Below are 22,576 nucleotides of genomic sequence, written 5' to 3'. Positions count from 1 at the left end.
GAGAAGTAGTATACAAGACACATCTTGAGGTTGTGCTGTCGACGAGAATGAGACTGAGTGTGATGGCTGAGCTTAAAAGAGTAAATTCACAGTGGAAGAAAAAAGCAACTTTGGATCGGGTATTGCATGTCATGGAAGCAGTCAGTGTGGCTAATATATCGGTGTGGAGGAGCTGCCTTGCGATCAGCGCTCTGACACTCGCATTACATCGGCCAAATTATTAAAGGGCTTTCGGAAGTCTCTTCAGTGTCTCCATTCTCTTCTATTGCGGTAGGCCTGCAATGTGCGACTTCGTGTGCACTTCCGTGTCACCCTCCTCGTGGATACCGATTGAAGCGAATGGCGACTAAAATAAACAAGGGTTTAAGTAATCCCCCTCTAGCAACCATGCAATGTCGAGACCCGCCCTACTGTCTAAAGCATCCGATCACCCTCCTGTGGTACTCAAAGTGGCGTCCAGGGACCCCTAGGGTTCCTCCAGGGGGTTCCAAACGGATCCTTATGGGCCAAAAGGATCTACGGGTGTATAACCTCTGAGAGTGTGCAAATAGAACAAAATGGACCCATACGGTCCTTTTGGTTCCATTCATACACTCTCAAGCGTTATGGGGGTCCTTGAAATTGAAAAGTTCGAGAACCAATGTTCCTTCCCCTCGTGGTGCACGGCAGTTTACAGTACTAATACTGTATATCGTCGTTGTCGGGTGGAAACCTTGTATCTCCAAGTTTCCAATTTTTATGTTCTTTCGCAAAGTAAAGCCCTGCTTCATCATACAAGGCCGTCGCACAAGATTAGTGAAAACAGCAGATCTAAAAGCACACAATGCCTCGCACCGCTGTTTTCACTAGTTTAAATCATTATAAAAAGGATAAATACAAAACGGTTTTGGACATACAAGGTTTCCGCCCGACAACGACGATATGTTATACAGTATTTTTTTTGGGGGGGGAAGGTGCTAATATCCTCTGCGGCTTGTTCGCTAGAGTCGGTCTTTATGTGTGTGTGTGTGTGCAGCTCCAAGGGGATCAGTGTGTCCGTCACCGTGGGGTCCCTTTTCAGAAGGCTCCCGCCGGTAAGCTGTGGTTGTTGTTGCCCGCCGTCTCGCCGCCTTTCCCCAGCAGGGCGAGCGACTCCGTGCTCTCCCGCCCCAGGCCCAGTCCGGACGGAGCGAAGTCCCCCGCCGTCATGCCCAGGGTCCCGCCGTCGCCCCCCACCCCCACCTCCTCCAGGTCGGCGGCGGCCGCCTGGGCCGCCAGCTCCCGGATCTCCTCCTTGAAGAGGCGGTCGTGCTCCTGCTTGAGCTCCTGGTAGGAGCGCGAGAACATGTGGAAGATGGAGGTGGCGGGGAACGCCATGATGAGGATGCCGCTGAGGATGCTGCTCAGCGCCACCACCTGGCCGGGGATGGACCTGCATGGGCATAGGGGTGTAACCATACATTTGAAAGGATTAGTTCACCCCCCGAAATGACGTTTTTTTCTATTGATTACTCATGTCATGGAGACTTGAGTTCAATAATATTTTTTTTGTATTGGTCGCATTCCTAAGAAAAATAATTTGATTACAATAAATGTACCCCCATTGATTCCGGATGGGGACCCAAATAAATGCATTTAGGTCCCCATCCGGAATCAATGGGGGTATATTTACAAAAATCTAATTAATCTAATATTATTGAACTCAAGTCTCCATGGCATGAGTAATCAATAGAAAAAAAGTCATTTTGGGGGTGAACTACTCCTTTAACTACGATACGCATCAGGAAACATGCACGATACGATACATGGACTATTGGTTCATTCATGGCGATATACGATACGATTCGATTCAAAGATTGAAAATCGATATAGTAACTATTTAGCAAAGAAATTAAATCTGTGTGAAACGTGTCAATAGTGCAGTTTTTATGTGAAAAAACATTATTATGGATATAAATAACTATTCACTGTGATTCTCTAACAAATACATGGACATTATATTTCATCACATATGGACAAACCCGCACCTGTACAAGAACACAGATATTACACACATTTATCGATAGACCAAGACTAGCTATATGGAATAGAAAAGTAATTAGACTCCCCTTTTAAAATATTCTTCTTAAAATTGATATATAGGAATACTTAGTATCCATACAATGATTATTTGCATTGCAAAACGATTTGATACCGATTATTTGCATTGCAAAACGATACGATACGATACGATACAAAGCCAATTTTGCTGATTGATATCGATACAGCAGATCGTTGCAAATCAAAATCTATGTTTTCCGATCCAGTTACCATGTCGTTACGCCCCTACCTGGGCACCATGTCGCCGTAGCCCACCGTGGTCATGGAGATGATGGCCCACCAGTAGGACGCCGGGATGCTGCTGAAGTCCTGCGCGCCCGTCAGCTCGCTCTCGGCCAGGTGCACCAGCGGCGAGAAGAGCGTGACGGCCACGCACAGGAACAGCATGAGCAGGCCGAACTCGCGCGTGCTCCGCCGCACCGTCAGGCCCAGCGTCTGCAGGCCCAGGGAGTGGCGCGCCAGCCGCATCACGTACAGGATGCGCAGGGCGCGCATGATGCGCAGCACCAGGCCCAGCTTGTCCAGGTAGCCCTTGCCCTTGCCCGTGTCGTGCGTCAGGTTGGGGTCCTCCTCCTCCACCACCAGGGAGAGGTAGTAGGGCAGGATGGCCAGCGCGTCGATGATGTTGAGCGGCCCGCGCAGGAAGTCCAGCTTGCTGCGCGCCTGCACAAAGCGCAGCAGGAACTCCAGCGTGAACCAGGCCACGCACACCGTCTCGATGACCCACATGTGGTAGCACTTTGCAGAGCACTCGCCCTGAGAGAGAGAGAGACAGAGAGAGAGAGAAGGGGAGACGGGAGGTAGGGAGAAAGAGAGAGCGAGTCAGGGGCGTCACAAGGGGGGAAAAGTGGGACTGAGTTACTAGGGCCCAAGGTGGAGGGGCCTTCATTATTTTATACTTAGGTATTGAAAAATAGCAGATATACCGGTACAAGCAGATATACATTTTAGAAATGTTTTAAAAGTCGTGAAACATTTGTAACTCAAATTTTGCTTCTGGGGGGATCCGTGGCCAAATACATATAATTTTGGGGGTCCTTCACTTTAAAAAGTTTGAGCACCACTGATATCATAACATTTGAAATATTCGAAGAATTGCACAGTTTTCAATTTTTTTTCTTCTTTTTTTTTTTTACAAGCACGCAAGCTTGTATATCTGCTATTTTTCAATAGTTAAAGCACAAAATAATTGTGCGGGGGGCCTGCAGTGAATCCATGTACCCAGGGCCCAGAATTCGGTGTGACACCCCTGGAGAGAGTCACAGGGTCAGATAATCCCCCTCCATAGTCATGAATAAATCATTAGCTACAGCTGTTGGAGCATGTCCACCCTAGCTGGTGGCCATGCAGGTGACATCAGGCAGTGACACAAACAATCGGCGCCTCCGTGGGGGAGCCGGACGAGTGGCAGATTAACACTTCCGCTGCCAAACACATCCAGGAACATGATAAGAACGATCGGGGCAGTGTCGCCACGGCCCCGTTATCTCGTCCAGAGACGTGTTACCTGGTTACCATAGTAACAAGGTAAACAGGCGCTGCTGCGGTTGCCGGTGGGCAAAAAACACTACATATCCCATGATGCAACTCGGCCGCCAGCATCAGTAAGCGTCTAATCTCCATAGGCTCCTGTTCATTGCTGATGCAAAGAAACGGCTTTATCTCAGAATCTACATTTTTCACGTCCGTGAGGATCGGCTGCGGTTATGATTTTTAATTTCCGTGTGAAAATAAACATACTCGGCCGCCTTTACGCCCTTTGCACACAGGCGCGTTTATCCGTACGGATAAAATGGACAATTTCATTTTTTTAAAAGAAAACAATGATTCTCTACGACCTCATGCACGCCGGATCCGAATTGGCCGTGCGACGAGTGGCTGCGGCCGTGCGTTTTTTTTCTCGATCGAAACCAGTTCGATTTGTGCGTCTTGTCGCATGCGGTAAAAAACTCATCACTCCTTTCATGACTCCTTTTGGGATCCGCAGCGCCGATTCCGCACAGCATTGCACACCAAATCCAATGCGTTTTATTCATGCAGCAAACGAAAAAAACGCAACTGTCCTGTGTGCAAAGGGCTTTACAGACCGTCATTTTCCACTCGATTGTGGCTTCCAGGGCTCTTCAAAATAATAAAGGGAATGGCGGCACTCCATAGCCAAACAATTACCAAAATAAAGGCATCCCAAGTGTAAATGTGAAACCTTCCTGTTTGTCTGTTTGTTTGTTTGTTTTCTTTCACTTGACGGGGACAATGCCCAGTAAATATATCGCACTAGAAATACTGCAACAATGAGTTAATTCACTCTACAGTCCCTGGGTGCTAGTCATCGGTAGCACATCCCTCAGGAGAGCGTGACATCTAAATCGATGGCACATAATTTGACACAGTGTTGCACACATAATAATACAATTACACACATGAAAGGCAAAGGCAATCATATTCATGCAAATTCACTGGCGAGTCGGATTGTTTGGCCGCATGCAATATTTGACTTAATGTTATCCAAACAAATGCATTTCTATTATTAGGCAGGGGCCTAGAGTAGAGTAGACTTCTTCCTTCAGACGTGGCCTGATTAACTTAATGTGCAACATGGTTTTCTCCACTCAACAGTAAACAAACCAACATAAAGTTGAAGTGTATAGAGGGTATCTGGACATTTCTGAAGTGACAATTTAAGGACTTTTTAATACCTCTAAAATGACAAATTAAGCATTGGCCAAATTGTCAAATATTAGAGGCAGAAATTGTGAAAATAGCCGATCTACGTTGCGAGGCGTTGTGAGCATGTAGATTGGCTATTTTCGCAATATAACCGTATTATAAAAAATGTGTTCGTCAGGGTGGGGGGGTCCCCAGTTAAAATATGATTATTTTGGGGGTCGCAGTCTGAAAAGGTTGAGAACCACTGTCCTAATGGAAAATGAAACTGCATTTTTTGACATTTAAGACGGACCCAGGTGCGCGGGCGTGCTGCCCCGGACACCCTCTAACTGACCTGGAAGAGCCATTAGGCAGCCATACGATGGCACAGAGGGGACGCTGGCCCCAGGCCATCAATCTCCCCCACACCTCCCCACATACAGTATACTCCAGTATCTGGCTTAAAGTCCTGTTCGCAATTTGGTGTTAGGGGAGTTTCTCACCTGAACTGAGTCAGTGGGTCCCTAGACATGAAAAATCACCGAGGTGCTCGTCCGCCATAGTGCCAGGAATGGCGCAATGGCCATATCAAATATGGCTGCCATCGGCTATCATGAAAATCCAACTTTTCTGTTTCTGGGTGAATATGCACATGTAATACCTCTATTTGGACTAATTGTGGTGTGGGGAATTCATTTCTGATATTTGACCATTTTGGGTGATTTGGACCTCAAAAGGTCATGGTCAAGGTCATTTTGCTATTCCGAAGACCGTGGGCCATAACTTGGCCATTGTTAGGAGTAAAAACAGGTGCAGTAGGTCTAAATCAACTAATGCTGACATGTATAATTCATTTCTGACATAGTTTTGACCATTAAGGATCATCTTGTCTTTGAAATATCAATGTCAATGCCATTTTACAAAAACGATTTTGTTCATTACTTGCACTTTTATAGTATTTTTTGTAAGTTTGTTACTATTTTATAGTAAGTTTGTTTTGTTTATAACAAAAGACATACTAGTGAGAAATACAACAAGTGAACATCCACATTTAACTTTAAAGGGGGGTTTAAAATGGGTGTTTAAATGAGCAAATAAGACTATTTACGAATAAAAGTGACAAATAAAAATCACACACAAAAGCACACACAAAATTAAATAACAATTTCCCTCAAAGTGCACCATATTGTGATTGTGTGCATCCAAGTTAGTACTGTATGATGTGTTTTTACAGGATGTATTTGCCATTGTTCCATGGCAAAATATGCACCGATATTGGGGCGGCATAGCTCAGGGGTAGAGAAACCGTTATTAGAGCACGAAGGGTTCCCGAAGGGTTCCCAGTTCGAATCCGGGCTCCCCCTGAGTTAATGTCGAAGGGTCCTTGGGCAAGACTCTGAACCCCACATTGCTCCCGGTGAGCTGGTTGGTGCCTTGCATGGTTTCCTCCGCCACCGGTGTATGAATGTGTGGGTGAATGTAATGCACAATTTCTGTAAAGCGCTTTGGATAAAAGCGCTATATATATGCACCATTTACCATTTATCCATCAGCAAGGCAGCCATATCCTCGAGAGTCGAAGTGTTCCTTGCATCCATCCATGTTCCATTGGTTCTAGTCTTTCCTCGGGTTCCTTGGCTGTTGCAAGCAGGTAGCAAGACATGCACTAGAAAGGTGCCTTGTTGGTCTCAGCAGTTGTACTTCTCTGCTACCAATGCTGTGTCTTGTTCTGTCAAGGTCTTTGCCTCTCCAAAGTTTGTTAGATATTGTATTCGGTCAGAAGCCATAGCTGCATGCTTAGTCCCCACCTGGCCCATGCAGTCATCTCCAGTTTCCAAGGCATATGTCCCCTGATCACTGTCTTGGCTAGTGGTGCTCCAAGATGAGAGACTGCTTGATGCTGTAGAAGCATGTGCCGCTGCACACCTAGTGCCATACTGCTACCAGATCTACTTAATTCCCAGTGCTTGGAAGTATCACTACGACAACTCTCTGGGGTCCACTCATAATCCTGGCGACCCATTATGCCCTCCATTAGGTTAGGGTTATGGGTAGGTTTAGTTATAATAGGGCCAGTTGACTCCACATGTACCAGCAGCTTGGTGACAGCCTCCTCAATCTAGTTCAATCTTTGGGATCTCTTCACCTCCAGCCCCTTTTGCAGGGAGCCACTCATCATCAGAGATAACAGAGTCGACAGACCCATCCCTCATCAACTTTACAAATTCTGGGTGTCTGAGGAGAACAAACATCTCTCCAGCCGTGTGTTCGGAATATGGTGTCCATTCAAGCTTGTGGCGATGTAGGTAGAACGGCTGCCTCCTGCTTATTTGTCGAACCCCTAACTGCTCCCGATGAGCACCTTGCATGGTTTCATGGTGTGAATGTATGTTTGAATGTGTGTGTTAATGGGCGAATGTGAAATACATTGTACAGCGCTTTGGAGAAGAGTGCTATATACTGTAAATGCAGTCCATTTACCATTATCAGCTCTGTTGTCTCTGTTGATGATGTCGCTAGTGGAGAAGAGATCCCAGACATCTTGAATAGGATTGAGGAGGCTGACACCTTGATCATGTACAGCCTCCATTATAACTAAGCCTATCCCTAACCTTCACTAACCTAATGGTCAGAATAATGGGATGTCGGAACTATGAGCGGACCCCAGTCTCCTTCACATTACTGCTATACTACACCCCATATTTCCAAGCACTGGGGATGAAGGAGATCTGGCAGCAGTATGGCACTGGTGAGACTCACTTCCACTGCATCAAGCAGTCTCATCTTGGAGCACCACTAGCCAAGACAGTGATCAAGGTACATACTGTATGCCTTGGAGACAGGAGATGACTGCATGGGCCAGGTGAGGATTAAACATGTAGTTATGGCTTCTGACCAAGTACAATATATAACAAACTTTGGAGAGGCAAAGACCTTGACAGAACAAGACACAGTATTGGTAGCAGAGAAGTACAACTGCTGAGACCAACAAGGCACCTTTCTAGCGCATTTCTTGCCACCTGCTTGCAACAGCCAAGGAACCTGAGGAAAGACTAGAACCAATGGAACATGGAACAGGACATGACATAAAGGCTTGTCCTGTTGTCCGGGACAAGTGCCCATACTATGGAGTGGAGGGAGCAAGGGGGTCATTAGCCGTCCTTTTGTTATTATTTCAATGTATGACATTTTTATCCGGACAAGTGACTTTTGTCCCCAGACAAGTGAATGGGAAATATACTTGTCCAAAGGACAACTGCCTCAAAAAGTCAATGTCAAGCTCTGATGGATGGAAGGAGCACTTTGACTTTAGTACACTCCTGCCATGTCTGAAGCAAGACACTCGACACTGATGGAGTTCTGTGCATCATATTTTGCCATGGAACAATGACAAATCCATCCTGTAAAAACACCTCATACTATACTTGCATGCACACAATCACAATATGGTGCACTTTGAGGGAAATTGTTATTTAATTTTGTGAGTGATTTTGTTGTGTAATTGTATTTGTTACTTTTATTCGTAAATAGTCTTATTTGCTCATTTAAACACCCATTTAAAACCCCCCTTTAAAGTTAAATGTTGATGTTTACTTGTTGTATTTCTCACTAGTATGTCTTTTGTTATAAACAAAACAAACTTACTATAAAATAGTAACAAACTTACAAAAAATACTATAAAAGTGCAAGTAATGAACAAAATCGTTTTTGTAAAATGGCATTGACATTGATATTTCAAAGACAAGATGATCCTTAATGGTCAAAACAATGTCAGAAATGAATTATACATGTCAGCATTAGTTGATTTAGACCTACTGCACCTGTTTTTACTCCTAACAATGGCCAAGTTATGGCCCACGGTCTTCGAATAGCAAAATGACCTTGACCATGACCTTTTGAGGTCCAAATCACCCAAAATGGTCAAAACAATATCAGAAATGAATTCCCCACACCACAATTAGTCCAAATAGAGGTATTACATGTGCATATACACCCAGAAACAGAAAAGTTGGATTTTCATGATAGCCGATGGCAGCCATATTTGATATGGCCATTGCGCCATTCCTGGCACTATGGCGGACGAGCACCTCGGTGATTTTTCATGTCTAGGGACCCACTGACTCAGTTCAGGTGAGAAACTCCCCTAACACCAAATTGCGAACAGGACTTTAAGCCAGATACTGTATTAGTATACTCAGAGAAGCCCAGAGTGTTAATCGCTTTAACCTTGGGAGTCCCAATTTTTCCCCTGTTTTTCTTTCTTTTTTCGTATACATAAAAAGCAAGTCTTTTGCGCACCTACAAAGGCGACAGGTGCGTAGGAGAAGACCAAACGAACGCACTGAAAAAAGCTTTTGATGGGAAATCACAACATTTCAGACAATTTCGTACTTTCATCAGGTAATCTTTCAATCTTCAAAGATTACCCGATGAAGGTACCAGACCCAAGTTGTGATTTCCCATCAAAGCTTTTTTTCTTTTTTAATTGCATTTGAAGACAGTGTGCACTAGCCTTCTCTTTTTCAAAATCTCTTTTTCAAATGTTCAAAAATTGTGACAATAGCAAACATACAGGCTATGAGTCTTTACCCTAACCCAGGGGTCTTCAACGTTTTCAGGCCAAGGTTTAGTTGAGAGAGAGATGAAGCAGGGACCCCCACAACCTTTTCAGAGATTCCATGTAGTTTCATTGTTTGACAGCACAATCATCAGTGTATTTTGGATTCATGTCAATTTGCGTTTTCAAATATTTAACCGCTTGAAGTGTCAATACTTAATAAAGTTTACCCGCCTTCACTGTGCACTTAGTCTGCTCTTTTTCCTCTTTGCCAAAAATAGCTGATCTACAAGCTAGAGCTTGTAGATCTGCTATTTTTGGCTAATGTTCTCAGAATAAGGACACTAGGGTTCACGTGGTAAATATACAATGAGAAAAAGGTTTCTACCACACAAAGATTTGGAGGACCCCCTATAGTAACTCTGAGGACCCCCTAGGGGTCCCGGACCCTCTGTTGAAGACCCTTGGCCTACAGTAAGTATGCATCACTGCTCATCCATCTGTCACCCCCTATGGTCACCCCCCTCCAACAAACCACTCCTTCATTCCTTCTTGTCTTCCTTCTCATCCCTCCTTCTCTCCGCCCAACCTTTGCTTTTTTCCCCTGGCCTCTCTCTTCTCTTCCATCTATCTCTTCGCCAGGGGTGTTGCACCATATTCTGGGCCCTGGGTACTAAGGATTCACTGCTGGCCCCCCATGAATGTTGTTCATAACCCATTTAGACTGGGAACGCATTATTACTCATTATTTTGTGCTTTAACTATTGAAAAATAGCAGATATACAAGCTCACAGCGCGGCACCAAGTGCCACACTGCAAGCTTGTAGATCTGCTAATTTTAGAAAAATCTTGAAAATGTGCAATCTTTGAATATTTCAAATCCTTCTAAGGTTTTCGTGAAAAACCTATGTTTCTATGTCAGTGGTGCTCAAACCTTTACATGTGAAGGACCCCCAAAATGATATGTATTTGGCCTTGGACCCCATCTCAAAATATGTAGTTCTAGGCCCCCCCAGAAGCAAAATTTGAGTTACAAATGTTCGCTTAAAAAATACATATATTCAAAGATTTGCACACATTTTCACGACTTTTCAAAAAATAGCAGATATACAAGCTCACAGCGCGGCACCGCTCTGAGAGTTTGTAGATCTGCTATTTTTTAATAGCTAAAGTATAAAACAATTAAGGCCACCTTGGGCCCTGGTAACTCGGTCCCCCCCCCCCCCCTTGTGACGCCCCTGTCTCTCAGCCTCCCCTCACCACACCACACCGCCCCTTCTCCTCCGCTTCTCCCCGTCATCCATTTCCCCCCGAAAAGCACCATCCCTCAGGGGGTCTCTGTCCTGTCCTCTCCTCCCTTCTCACCTCCTTCTCATCACTCACTGTCTCCTCCAGCACCTCCCTGCCTCCCATCTTCCCTTCCATTGTTTAAGTCCCTCGAGCCCTCTCTTTCCAGGGGTGTTAGATAGGCTAACTAAGTGCTGTGCTTAAAGGAGTAGTTCACCACTTTTCAACCTGTCTTCATATAATAGGTCCTCACTAATGTTCATGATAAAATATCACAATTTTTTTCTACTCAGTCCAAGTCTCCTAGGAGAGCTGTGGGAAGTTCAGAATCCATAGTCTTGTGACATCATCATTTTCCCAAAAAAAATTTTAATCAATATTTTTGAAAAAAATATTTAGATTTTTATTATTGCGAGAACAATGGCTTCCACTTTAAAATTGCAACTTTTCAGGAATAGAAAGCCTGCAGTTTCTATAAGCTGGATTGGCAATCGATGATGTCACAAGACTATGGGTTTCTGACCTGCCCACAGCCCTCCTCTGAGAAAAAAAAAAAAAAAAAAAAGGATTTACTATTTTTGAGTGAGGACCAATTATATGAACATAGGTTGAAAAGTGGTGGAGTGCCCCTTTAAGTACAATTGTGAGGTACTTTTACTTTACTTCTGGATATTTTTCGATGCTTTTTTTCATACTTCTACTCCACCACATTTCTGAGGCAAGTGTTGTACTATTATTGCGACCGTCAGGGAGCAGTTTACTATGAAAACCTCCACCGGCCGTCCGTCCGTCCGTCCGTCCGTCACACCTTTGTGACCATCAACAAACGTCACACCTTTGTTGATGTTTAAATCGAAGAGTCTTGGTCAAATACTTCTGTTGGTTTCTGCACTGATCATTTATACAATTCAGCTGTGTTTGCTCGTGTCATCATGATGAGGTCATAAATCAGCCATGCCCAAATATAGATTTTACGGGTTTACATGCTTACTCAGTTATTCGTTATGTGAAAGTCCTATGACGTCTATGATATCTGACATCATCATACATACATTCCCTTTTATGCCCATAAATGGAGATCCCCTCTGTAGAACCAGCCACTGACATCACTGTAATGTCAGGGGAACCAAATCCCTTTTATGCCCATATATGGAGATCCCTGTGATGCCAGGGGAACCAAATCCCTTTTATGCCCATATATGGAGATATGGAGATCCCCGTGTTGCCAGGGTAACCAAATCCATTTTATGCCCATATATGGAGATCCCTGTGATGCCAGGGGAACCAAATCCCTTTTACGCCCATATATGGAGATCCCTTATGTCATCAATATTAAGCCCATATCTGTGAATATCTTTGGGTACCAGATGTCTCCATATATGGTTAAATGGTCCGATATACATCACTGGCCAGAAGACCAAGAAATGGTGCAACCTCGCCCTTTGCTTTTCTCCCTATAGGCATCTTACTGGTAGGTAGTTTAATGAGGAATGCAGTATGGTGGTAGGTAGGTAGTTATGGCCTTTGATGTAAGATTTTCACTTTCTAGGATAACTATATTTGCTATTCCCAGATGATGCCCTTTTAGGGTACCCCTCATGCCCATATATGGAGATCCCCAGGCTTTACTAATTAACATAAGTTTTATGCCCATATATGGAGATCATTGTCCCAATGTCATCAGATATATGGGCATAAATGGACACAGGCAAACTAGATGGGCTGTATGGATATCCAGATGTGTGATGTAAGTGTTTTATTCCAAATGTGGCACCCCACAGACATATTTCCAGAAACAAAATCCCTTTCATGCCCATATATGGAGATTTCTGATGTCATCAATCCCAGGCCCTGTAAAAAACATGGTTGCTATGGTATGAGCAACTTATGTCTCCATATATGGAGATTCAACTTCAATGAGTAACCATGGCAAACTGTCAACTGCCCGTATGTCTTGATAATTGGTAAAACAAACTTTTGGCCTATTTGTGGAGATAAGCGACCAACGGTCGCTTATCTCCCGATTAGGGAGTCTTACTGGTTTACGTTGTTATACGTTACGTTATGCTTTATTACGAAACATACGGCATATTAACCCCTTTAGCCTTGTTTTATACAAGGCTAAAGAAATAATGCACTTTAAAGCTATACTATGTAACTTTTCCAATAAAACAAATCTTAAAATTGTCCTAACTATTAAATTGCTAAAGTTTTAGAACACCCACTCCGTTAATTTCAGCCCCGGAAGCCTTTTCTTTATATGTTTTCTACTGAGCCATGAAGGGGGCTGCATTTCGCGGCAAAATGACGTCATCTGCCTCCTTCCGTATACGTGTCTCCCAGATCATACACTACCGGCCAATCACAGCACGGATCATACACTACCGGCCAATCACAGCGTGTCTTGCCGTCTTTTCAGGAAGTTGCTTGCCTCAACCAGCAGTGTTTACTCTGGTGTAGGAGTCTAGCCTGTTACTCCCCAACGCCTGGTTGCAGAAGCACGCAAGACGCCTCTACGGATGCGTCTCGGCGAGACGCAGGCGACGTGGCGACCCCGGGTGAAAAAACGTCGGAAAAAAGCAATAACGCTACTGACCAGTAGTTGAGCAACTTCCATAGTATAGCTTTAAGCACATGTGCCGTTTCAACTCTTCAGTATTTACTGCACTTTTCCTGAAAAATCCCTTCCAATGCATTTTTTCTCTAACTTTGAAGTCAGAGAAGGTCATATAAATAGCAAAAATAGCTGATCTACAAGCTCAATGTTCTGCAAATCCCCTGAAAATCTACTGTCTTGCCAATGGCAGGACATTTGATGTTTTGAAATGGCACATCTATGGTGATGGCGATGCCAAGTTGCCAACATGTTTTGAATCATTTCTACATTGTGGTGTATTGCTACTTGTACTTAAGCAATTCTGCCACCAATGCCTCTCTCCTCTCACTATTTGCTGTCCCTGTCGTAGCCGTGGCTTTCACGAGAACACAGCGCTCTGGTTCTTCCTCCTCGTCTTTGTCAATCACACAAAGGCCTTTTCTCACTCTCTCGTTCTCACTCTTGTATTCGCTTCTTTTTTTCAGACACACCTCACCAAGCTGTCATAGTTTCCTTCTTCTTGGAGCGTGCGTGTGAAGAAGGAAGCGTGTGTGTGACATGTATCTGCATGGCCCCCGTCGCATCCTAACACCCCCGGGGTGAAGGCTGCTTCATAAGTGTGAAAACACCAGCAGAATGACATATTTTCAACTGAGAGTCTACACTTTTTTTCAGTTGAGAATAGAGCCGTTCCAATACCAATATCAGTATCAGTATCGGAAAAGCTTCCAGTGGTTCACTTTGAGAACCACTGTCCTATATTTAGTCTACCTCAGATTTCCAAAAAGGGGTGCTGAATCCAATGGCGGCCACGACTACACTGCTGTTATAAATTATAGACATCCTTTTGACTAAACAAGGTAGACACTTGATGGAATGTAGCATTTTTAGGTTTTCATATATGGGGAATCCAATGTAATTTCTGATTTGAGAAACTGCTTAAAAATCATAACATAATTTGCTGTCAAATAATTATGTACACATACACTATATGGAGTTGAAAAGACTTGGATAAAGTGAAGAAACATGGCCCTGGTAATGGCCCTGGAGGTTGCAGAGGTCACGCAAAGCTGTCAGAACCTGTGTCTACTGGGTGTCTATGGTGGGAGTATGTCCAGGAGGTTGGAATAGAGACTGCAAAAGTTATAGGTGAGGAGGTAAAAGAGTCTAAAGGCCTGTCCATACTTTGACCGAAATGTTCGGTGAGTTGGACTTTCCAACATGCAAATTTCCGAACTCTCATTCGGCTTTTCAGAAGTCGCGAGTGACGTCATTTTGCAGTCGAACCGGACCTTTTGAACGAAAAGGGCGGTTTCGGTCAAAGTATGGACAGGCCTTGAGAGATAGCGTAGCCCATTGGTTGGGAAGAGGGCAGTGTGGGGGTTGCGGGTCACTGGGTAGCTCCCTGGAGCATAGAAGAGCAAAGTTACGGGGACCAAGAAGGCCCTGGGCTTCTTCCTTTTCTCCCATGTCTGACGTGAAATCTTCAAACAGCTGGCACAGACATGTCTCATCTATAGAGTGGGACACTTGCGTGAGCCCAGGAGGATTGCTCATAGGCGCTTAGAGAGAGTGGGGAGAGTCATTCCCCGGTAAAGTTGGTTCTAGGCCTTCCATGTGGTGCATGGCTATAACAACAGAGGTGACCCTATGTCAGTCTTGCTCACTGGATCTGCTAATAGCGACCGTCAGGGAGCAGTTGCTATAAAACCTGCAGCAGTTGTCTGTCACACTTAATTGTCACACTAGTTGTCTGTCAAGCTAACAGCACCCTCTAGTGACCAACAGTGGACTCGCTGTCCACTATAGGGTGCTGTTCACCAAGCTATGCAGTCAAAATGAGTCCCAAAAACTTTAAAAATGTGTTAACAGTGCTGAAGTTTAAAAGTCGGTTCTTTCCGCGCGACCTGGTGGTCGCTTCTCGCCCTTAGGGCGTCTTACTTGTATGCTCAAGTTAGGTGCTTGTGGGCAGTCATAGCTAGTGAGGAGAGTCATCTGTGGTGTCAGGCAGACATGGATATCCCTATGTCAGACTGTCTAACAGGAGAGTCTGTGTCTGGTTGTTTGGTAATTATGACGTATAGGAACTAGCCTTATTGTCCGCCTCCAGACAGGTTTTAATGAATGCAAAAACACTCTGCTATGCTTTTGTTTTCCCATAGTTATCCCATATTAAAACATTATGTCAAATAAATGAATGAAATAAAATAAAAACTCTGAAAATTGGCTGTAAGCACATATGTCTTACTCTCTCATTAACACATTCTCGACCTTTGAATATTAAAATATGTAAATATCACAGGCCCTCCGCCCACCACTGCTGCATAAAGCAAAGTGGTTTCAGGTTTCAGCAAGTGGATAATCTGCATATTGATGACCTGCAGCTCCCACAACTGTGCAAAACAAAGTCAGGCACTCAACGTTTGGGTTGACCGAAGGCCAGGTTGTTTGCCCAGAATGAAGTATTTTCACTATCGTCTATTTTCACTATACACAACACTATATTTATACTCGGCACCATCGAGTATAAAACAACGACGCATTCTCAATCTCAAGCCTTCTAACTCAAGTGTCAAAGGAAAAAAAGATTACCTCAAAATTGCAGTACTTTAAGATTAATGTAAAAAAAAAAAGAAGATATTCGAGCACTCAAAAAATGTGGAGGAGAGTCTCTCTCTCTCTCTCTCTCTTAAGAGTTTTTTTTTTCTTTTCTTTTTTTTTAATCTCCTGTGAGCACATTTTTTTTTCTCTGAAAATGTACTTAGTTACTTAGTTTCCACCACTGGGGGGGTATAGGGGATGTGTGGGAGGTGTGAGCAACAAAAAGGTAGCTGAGAAAGTCAGAGAGAGAGAGAGAGAGAGAGAGAGAGAGAGAGAGAGAGAGAGAGAGAGAGAGAGAGAGAACACAAGAGTAAGTTTCACAGAGAACGAGAGCTGAGACGAAGCTGATAAGGAAAAGAACACAGCGTCCAGGATACAGGAGGACAGAGGGAATAAGGAGAGGTGACAGAGCTGGTTAGAGATTTATTGAAGCTGTATTTTAGTGGAAAATATCCTGTTGATGAATGTGCTGTCCTTCCAGGCACCTCACATACCAGGGACCCTGCAGCCAGACACTCGCCACTGCTGCTCCCCTAACAATACAAATCTAGGGCCGCAACTATCGATAATGTTCTTAGAGATCATTTAGATACTATATTGATTACTTTTCCAATTAATCGAAAATCCAGAAGTGCGTTTTGTTTAGATTATAATACTGTAGGTCAAACAATAGATTAACAACTAACTGTATCTCTGTCTCTCTCTCTCTCTCTCTCTCTCTCTCTCTCTCTCTCTCTCTCTGTGTATTTGTTCTGGCGAGACATCAGTGTTTGCAACGCCCTTCTCCTTCTCTGCGTGATGGGTCATTTGTTAGAAACACACTCTGCCTCTCTTTCACACACACACACACACACACACACACACACACACACACACACACACACACACACACACACACACACACACACACACACACACACACACACACACACACACACACACACACACACACACACACGTTTGTATTACTAAACTTGAGGTTACATCAATATTTCAGGACAGCATTGAACATAGTTCAAGTCTCATATCTATTGCTGTTTCCACAGCAATAGATATGATATGACATAAAAGTGATGAACAACAGTAAGGTGACAGACTGTGACGGACACATCAAGGCGAGGAGCAGAGATAGTTTACCGTTGTGTCAGTAGCACATCAACGTATTACAGTATAGCTATTAGAATAATGTATTGCCTACTCTTGTATAAAAATATGATGAAATAGCTATACAGTATACACTCCCTCCTCCTTTCCCTTCTCCCATTCACTGCTCCAGGGGCGTCAATTGGGTATGGCAGGGGTATGCAGCTGCCATACCCTGGGTCCAGGGGGGGAAATAAAAGTTACTTTTAAATATAAATCCATGGATGTCTCTTTGTCTATCTGTTCTGGTTATTATCTATCTATAAATGCGAGAAGTCTCTGCGTGCGTGCGTGTCTGTCTGCGTGTCTGTCTGTAATCCGCGTATCTCGAGAACCGTTCGTCCCACCGGCTTCAGATTCGGCACGCGCGTTCCCCGCCGCGGCACGGAGTGCAGTGCCGGGCCTCGACCCGACCCGACGCGCGGTTTTCCCTAACCGGCGCGAAACGTTCGAATCTCCTTATGCGGGCTGATTGTTGACATCAGGCTGTTCCGGTGGAAATCGGCGCAAGCGCTGACTCATTGTGACATCACATCATAAAAGGCTCTGAGATCACGTACGCCACATGAGTCAACAAAAAAATGCCATGGTTACGTATTCTGATGTTCCTATATGGGCATAAAAGGACACAGGCAAACATATGGTCAAAACGGCTCTTATGACAACAGGTATAATGGGGTTTGCATTAAAGGGTGGGGCATTCATTCCCTATTTCAAATTCGGCACGCGCGTTCCCCGCCGCAGCAGGTAGTGCAGTGCCTGGCCTCGACCCGATCCGATACGCGATTTTCTGGAACCAGCACGAAAGGTTCGGATTCTGATGTCTGACATCAGGGTTTTCCGGAACCGGCACTGTGTCTGCATAGATCTCCATTTATGGGCATAAAATGGATGCAGACAGACAGATACGGATATCTCCATATATGAGCATAAATGGACACAGGCAAACAGATGGTCAAAGATCTCCATATATGGGCATAAAATGGACGCAAAAAGACAGATACAGATATCTCCATATATGGGCATAAATGGACACAGGCAAACAGATGTTCAAAACGGGTCCTATGACAACAGGTATAATGGGGTTTGCATTAAAGGGGGAACCAGCACTGTGTCTGCAACACAGTTGGAGGCACAGACAGTAGATACAGAGATCTCCATAATGGGCATAAAGGGACACAGACAAACAGATACAGAGATCTCCATATATGGGCATGAAATGGATGCAGACAGACAGATACAGATATCTCCATATATGAGCATAAATGGATGGACACAGGCAAACAGATGGTCAATACAGTTCCTACAGAGATCTCCATATATGGGCATAAAATGGACGCAGAGAGACAGATAACTCCATATATGGGCATAAATGGACACAGACAAACAGATGGTCAAAACGGGTCCTACAGAGATCTCCATATATGGACATAAAATGGACGTAGACAGATAGATATCCCCATATATGGGCATAAATGGACACACGCAAACAGATGGTCAAAACAGATCCTATGACAACAGGTATAATGGGGTTTGCATTAAAGGGCGGGGCATTCATCCCCTATTTACATTGTTCCCGAGTTGGCCAGGGTGCTGACTAGACCGAGCTTCTAGTGTTGTTAAATTACAGTAAAATAACTACAAATACAACATTTTACAAAATGGTCACTTTAACAAGGTATTAGAATTATATTCTTCACACTTGTATTCTCCCCATCTTGACAAAATGGTATATTCCCAGGTCAGCTGCACAGGTGCAAATACAATGCATTATTGTTAATTGTGGCACGTTTACTACATGCCAAGTTTAGCTGCACTTGAACAACCGTTCCAGGCTGCCATATATATCCAGCCAAAGAAACCGTAGAAACAGGGGGAAAAAGTTAAATGTACTTCTTAAAATAAATGTATCATGCCTGTTGCTAAGGTATGGCAACATGACTGGTGTCTTGCACGCGCGCCTGCAAGACACCAGTCATGTTGCCATACCTTAGCTTTTTCTGAACTGACGCCACTGCACTGCTCGCTACATTTTTCTCTCTCTCTCGCTGTCTGTGTGTGAGACAGAGAGAGAGAGAGAGAGCACACAGTAATTGAAATTGTCTGAACAGTGTGAGCAATGTGTTTGTAATCAGAAATGAAATGATTAGATGAATTGCTTCACTTCATCCCCCGACCTGGCTTGACTCCGCCTATGTGGAGGGAGCTTAGAAAGTTAAGCCAAAGGAATTATGCTGATCTCAGAACTGGAAGATAAAATACAAATACAAATTGTAAAATTGTAAGAAGTACAAGCAAGCCAGACACTCTAACGTTCTGTAAAGAAAACCAGTGTCTATTGTGTGTGTGCTGTGCGTGCGTGTGTGTGTGTGTGTGTGTGTGTGTGTGTGTGTGTGTGTGTGTGTGTGTGTGTGTGTGTGTGTGTGTGTGTGTGTGTGTGTGTGTGTGTGTGTGTGTGTGTGTGTGTGTGTGTGTGTGTGTGTGTGCGTGCGCGTGCGTGCGTGCGTGTGTGGGATGCTTGATTGTATTTACTAATGGATGTTCTACAAATTGCCACTCAGCGATAATGATGTTGACCTTGACCTTGACCTTCTCTACCTGAGCCAGTCACTTAGCCACAACATACTGCAGGCCTACACTACTCAAAGACTGTACTTAAGTAAAAGTACGTACTTGTACTGTGTCCTTTTTTCAATACTTGCAGATGTATAAGATCATAGGCTACTTTCAATATATTTGAAATAGGTCATATTCTTTTCCCCTTCTGAGAAATGTATTGGAGTCTTTGACATGTAGTGGATTGAATGTCAAGTATCCAAAAACACAAATACTCGAGTAAAGTACAGATACTGAAAATACTTAAGTAACATTACTCAAGTACATGTGAGTGGGCTGAAACTGGATACGGTCCGCACATGATCATCGCCCGCGTGTAAGCATCCAATTATTGAAATGATGTCCAGGTCCCAATCTGTCCTGAAACCCAACAACATTCATCAGGTATTCAGCAGTTAATGTATTCCGCAGGTTTTTACAAGTAGTATTTGTAACTACTTCAAACCTTTCACATCCTACACAAATGTAGCCCGGAAAAAAATAGCCTCAAGCTAAAATAAATAAATAATGATTGCCCTCTGCAGATTAAAGGCCCTTTCCCACTGGGCGCGATAACGATAAAAAACATAGTTTTCAATTGAAGTGGATGGCAGCGTCCACACCACAACGATGAAGCTGTCATAATTGATGTGAATGCCGACATATCGTTATCGTTATCATTATCGTTATCTTTATCGCGTCCGGTGGGAATGAACCTTTAGTCTGGTGTCATGCACTAGGGAGTTGCACAACAAAACAGAGGGAGTCCACACACAAGTCAACATTTTAAACATTATTTATTAGGCTATTATTAAATAAATAGTTGCTAAAATCAAAGCTGGTATGAGGTGTGAACAAGTCAGTAATCAGTCATGTCTGCTGTGTATGGATGTGTGGAGTGTGCTGTGTACGTATTGAATAAAGATGCAAGTGCCCAAGAAGAACCTGCTGCCAGGAGAGACAGCAATCTCATGAGGTCGGGAGGAGAGCTCCCTTTATACTCTCCCAACCACACCCAAACTCAGGTGTGCCAAATTTGCCTGACGGCCTGCCCCACTCTGGCCTGTAGTCACTGGGGCTGCCAGCAAGCCAACACTAAAGGCAGAGGGGCAGGGCCGTCACACTGGCCACATTCGGTTATGATTTGATTTCCCTGAAATTGTGGGGCACCAAACCGGGTCCAGTATGCAAATATGGGGCGGCTTTATCACCAGAGGGATTTTTTGAAGTCGTCCCTTCAAAATGCAGGTTCCATACAGAGATCCCAGACTAATACGCAGTGATATTAGTCTGGCCATGCCAGGCTAACACAAATGTATAGACCCGTTTCTTGTTTACAAACATTGAGACTAAATGCACAGCTGACTGTATCATGTAATCAATTCCCACCAATCCCCAAACCTGTTGTTTTGGGGAGCGCTGGTTTCATTGGCTAATTTTGGTACCGACCTGCGCGCGCATCTAGTACTTATCAGTGTAACGTGGACCAGAAATGCGTCTATAGGCAAACCAAAAAACTGTAGGCAACTGTATTTATTGATGTAATTCACATTTTAATGCTGTTCATAATGCAAGTAATTTAGTTTTTTTGTCACATTGTGTTTATGTTGCGTTTACTCTGCTTGTTTTCATAGTGCGTGCATCCGCCTGCGCGTTATAGATGTTCTCCCCCTCTTCTACAAATAGCACTTGAAATTAAAAAAAGTTTGAGAACATCTGTTGTGTAGAATAAACAAGGAAGAAAGTTTGGTGTGCTCCTCAGATGAAAGGCAGGGAACACTGGCTTCAAACCAGGAGACAGGAAGATGAAAGCTGGTTATGCTAACGCAGTACAATGAGAGGAGGAAATAAGGCACTTCTAACAGAAAACAGCGGAGGGGCGAATCCACTCAGCGCAGCTCCAATTACAGTGTGTGAACCCAGTTCCTCTGCATGTGTCAATGAGATCTGCTGCTCTCAATAATTAACGAGCAGAAAGAAAAGGTTTGCGTGGAGATCAGAGTACAGAGGCAGGAGAGTTGATAATCAGAGAAAACTGCACGAAATTATGACTGGAACTTTAAAGACGTACCATACTGTAATGTTATACTCTGGCGTATAGCAGCGATGGGAGGAACACATGAACGCATGCAAGCAATGGTTTGGTGAGGTTATATATAGCTATATTTTCACCCATGCCTCGACTTCTTTGCCTTTTCTACTATAAAGAAAACACATTTTTTAAATACTTTAAAATACATGCTGTTTTTACCAATCATAAGAGTTGATATCGCTCGTAAAGTCCCAGACCGGACGAATCAGCGGCAGCTACGGGCGGGCTCTGTGCGGCTCTGAGCCAATAGAGTCTGACTGCAGACCACGTGGAAACCCAGGTGGCGGATTCTGGGTGTAACGTCATGCAGACAGGCCAATATGAGTGGTTGGAGTTGGCACTCTCAGACTGTGATATCCAATCACCTGCTAAATAATTTAAAAAAAATGGCCCGCCCCTTATGTCGGGTCTGCTCGAGCAATCCCAGCTGGTAAAAGTAGGGTGCAGTATACGCACTACTGCCACCATCTGGCGGAGTCAGGTTATGTTTTGTTGCATTTTGACTTGGCAAAGATAATATACCTAAATTCCTGTAGGTGTCATAGTTCAGGAACCTTCCTGTTAATCGCCTCTTTTGGAACGCAACAACCAAAGTGGTAAATGGTAAAAATGGTGCATTGGAACGATACAAACACAGTGGAAAGTAACAGCAAAGGTGATACAACCACACCCTCCCCTATGATGCGTCCAGAGTCCAATGAACTCACTTTTCTGAGCCTAATTATAAAAAAAAAAATACAGATTACTGAAAAAAAAACACTGAATGTTGAAAGTTACAATGTTTTTGATGTAACTGAGGTCTGTAAACATGAAAAAAGCCTAAAAATATAAAATCATTTAATCATGTTATGTCATTAGACCTTTAAAATAGCCAATCTACATCGAAATGTTGTGAGCTTATCCACGGCTTTCCAATGTCCCATAGTGCATTGCGCAGACTTTGTACCGAGCTTCCGGCGCCGCAGCCGAGTGTGATTTA

General features: G+C 43.9%; 1 protein-coding gene across 1 annotated transcript in view; it reads right to left on the bottom strand.

Moving 5' to 3' along the window:
* Positions 1–1,056: 1,056 nt before the first annotated feature.
* The window catches only part of kcng4a (potassium voltage-gated channel, subfamily G, member 4a), a gene marked incomplete at both ends in the record, with an annotated part of 83,694 nt that continues 62,174 nt past the window's right edge, over positions 1,057–22,576 (bottom strand). Inside the window, 2 exons of the mRNA XM_080736643.1 lie at positions 1,057–1,411; positions 2,309–2,835. Coding sequence (XP_080592769.1) covers positions 1,057–1,411; positions 2,309–2,835 — 882 coding nt within the window. The remainder of the gene's footprint in view (positions 1,412–2,308; positions 2,836–22,576) is intronic.

Source organism: Nannobrachium achirus (genome assembly GCF_963921795.1).
Source record: "Nannobrachium achirus genome assembly, chromosome: 11".
In the NCBI taxonomy this organism is placed as follows: Eukaryota; Metazoa; Chordata; class Actinopteri; order Myctophiformes; family Myctophidae; genus Nannobrachium; species Nannobrachium achirus.
The sequence above is the reverse complement of the archived record's forward strand: the minus strand, read 5'-3'. Positions and strand labels throughout refer to the sequence as shown.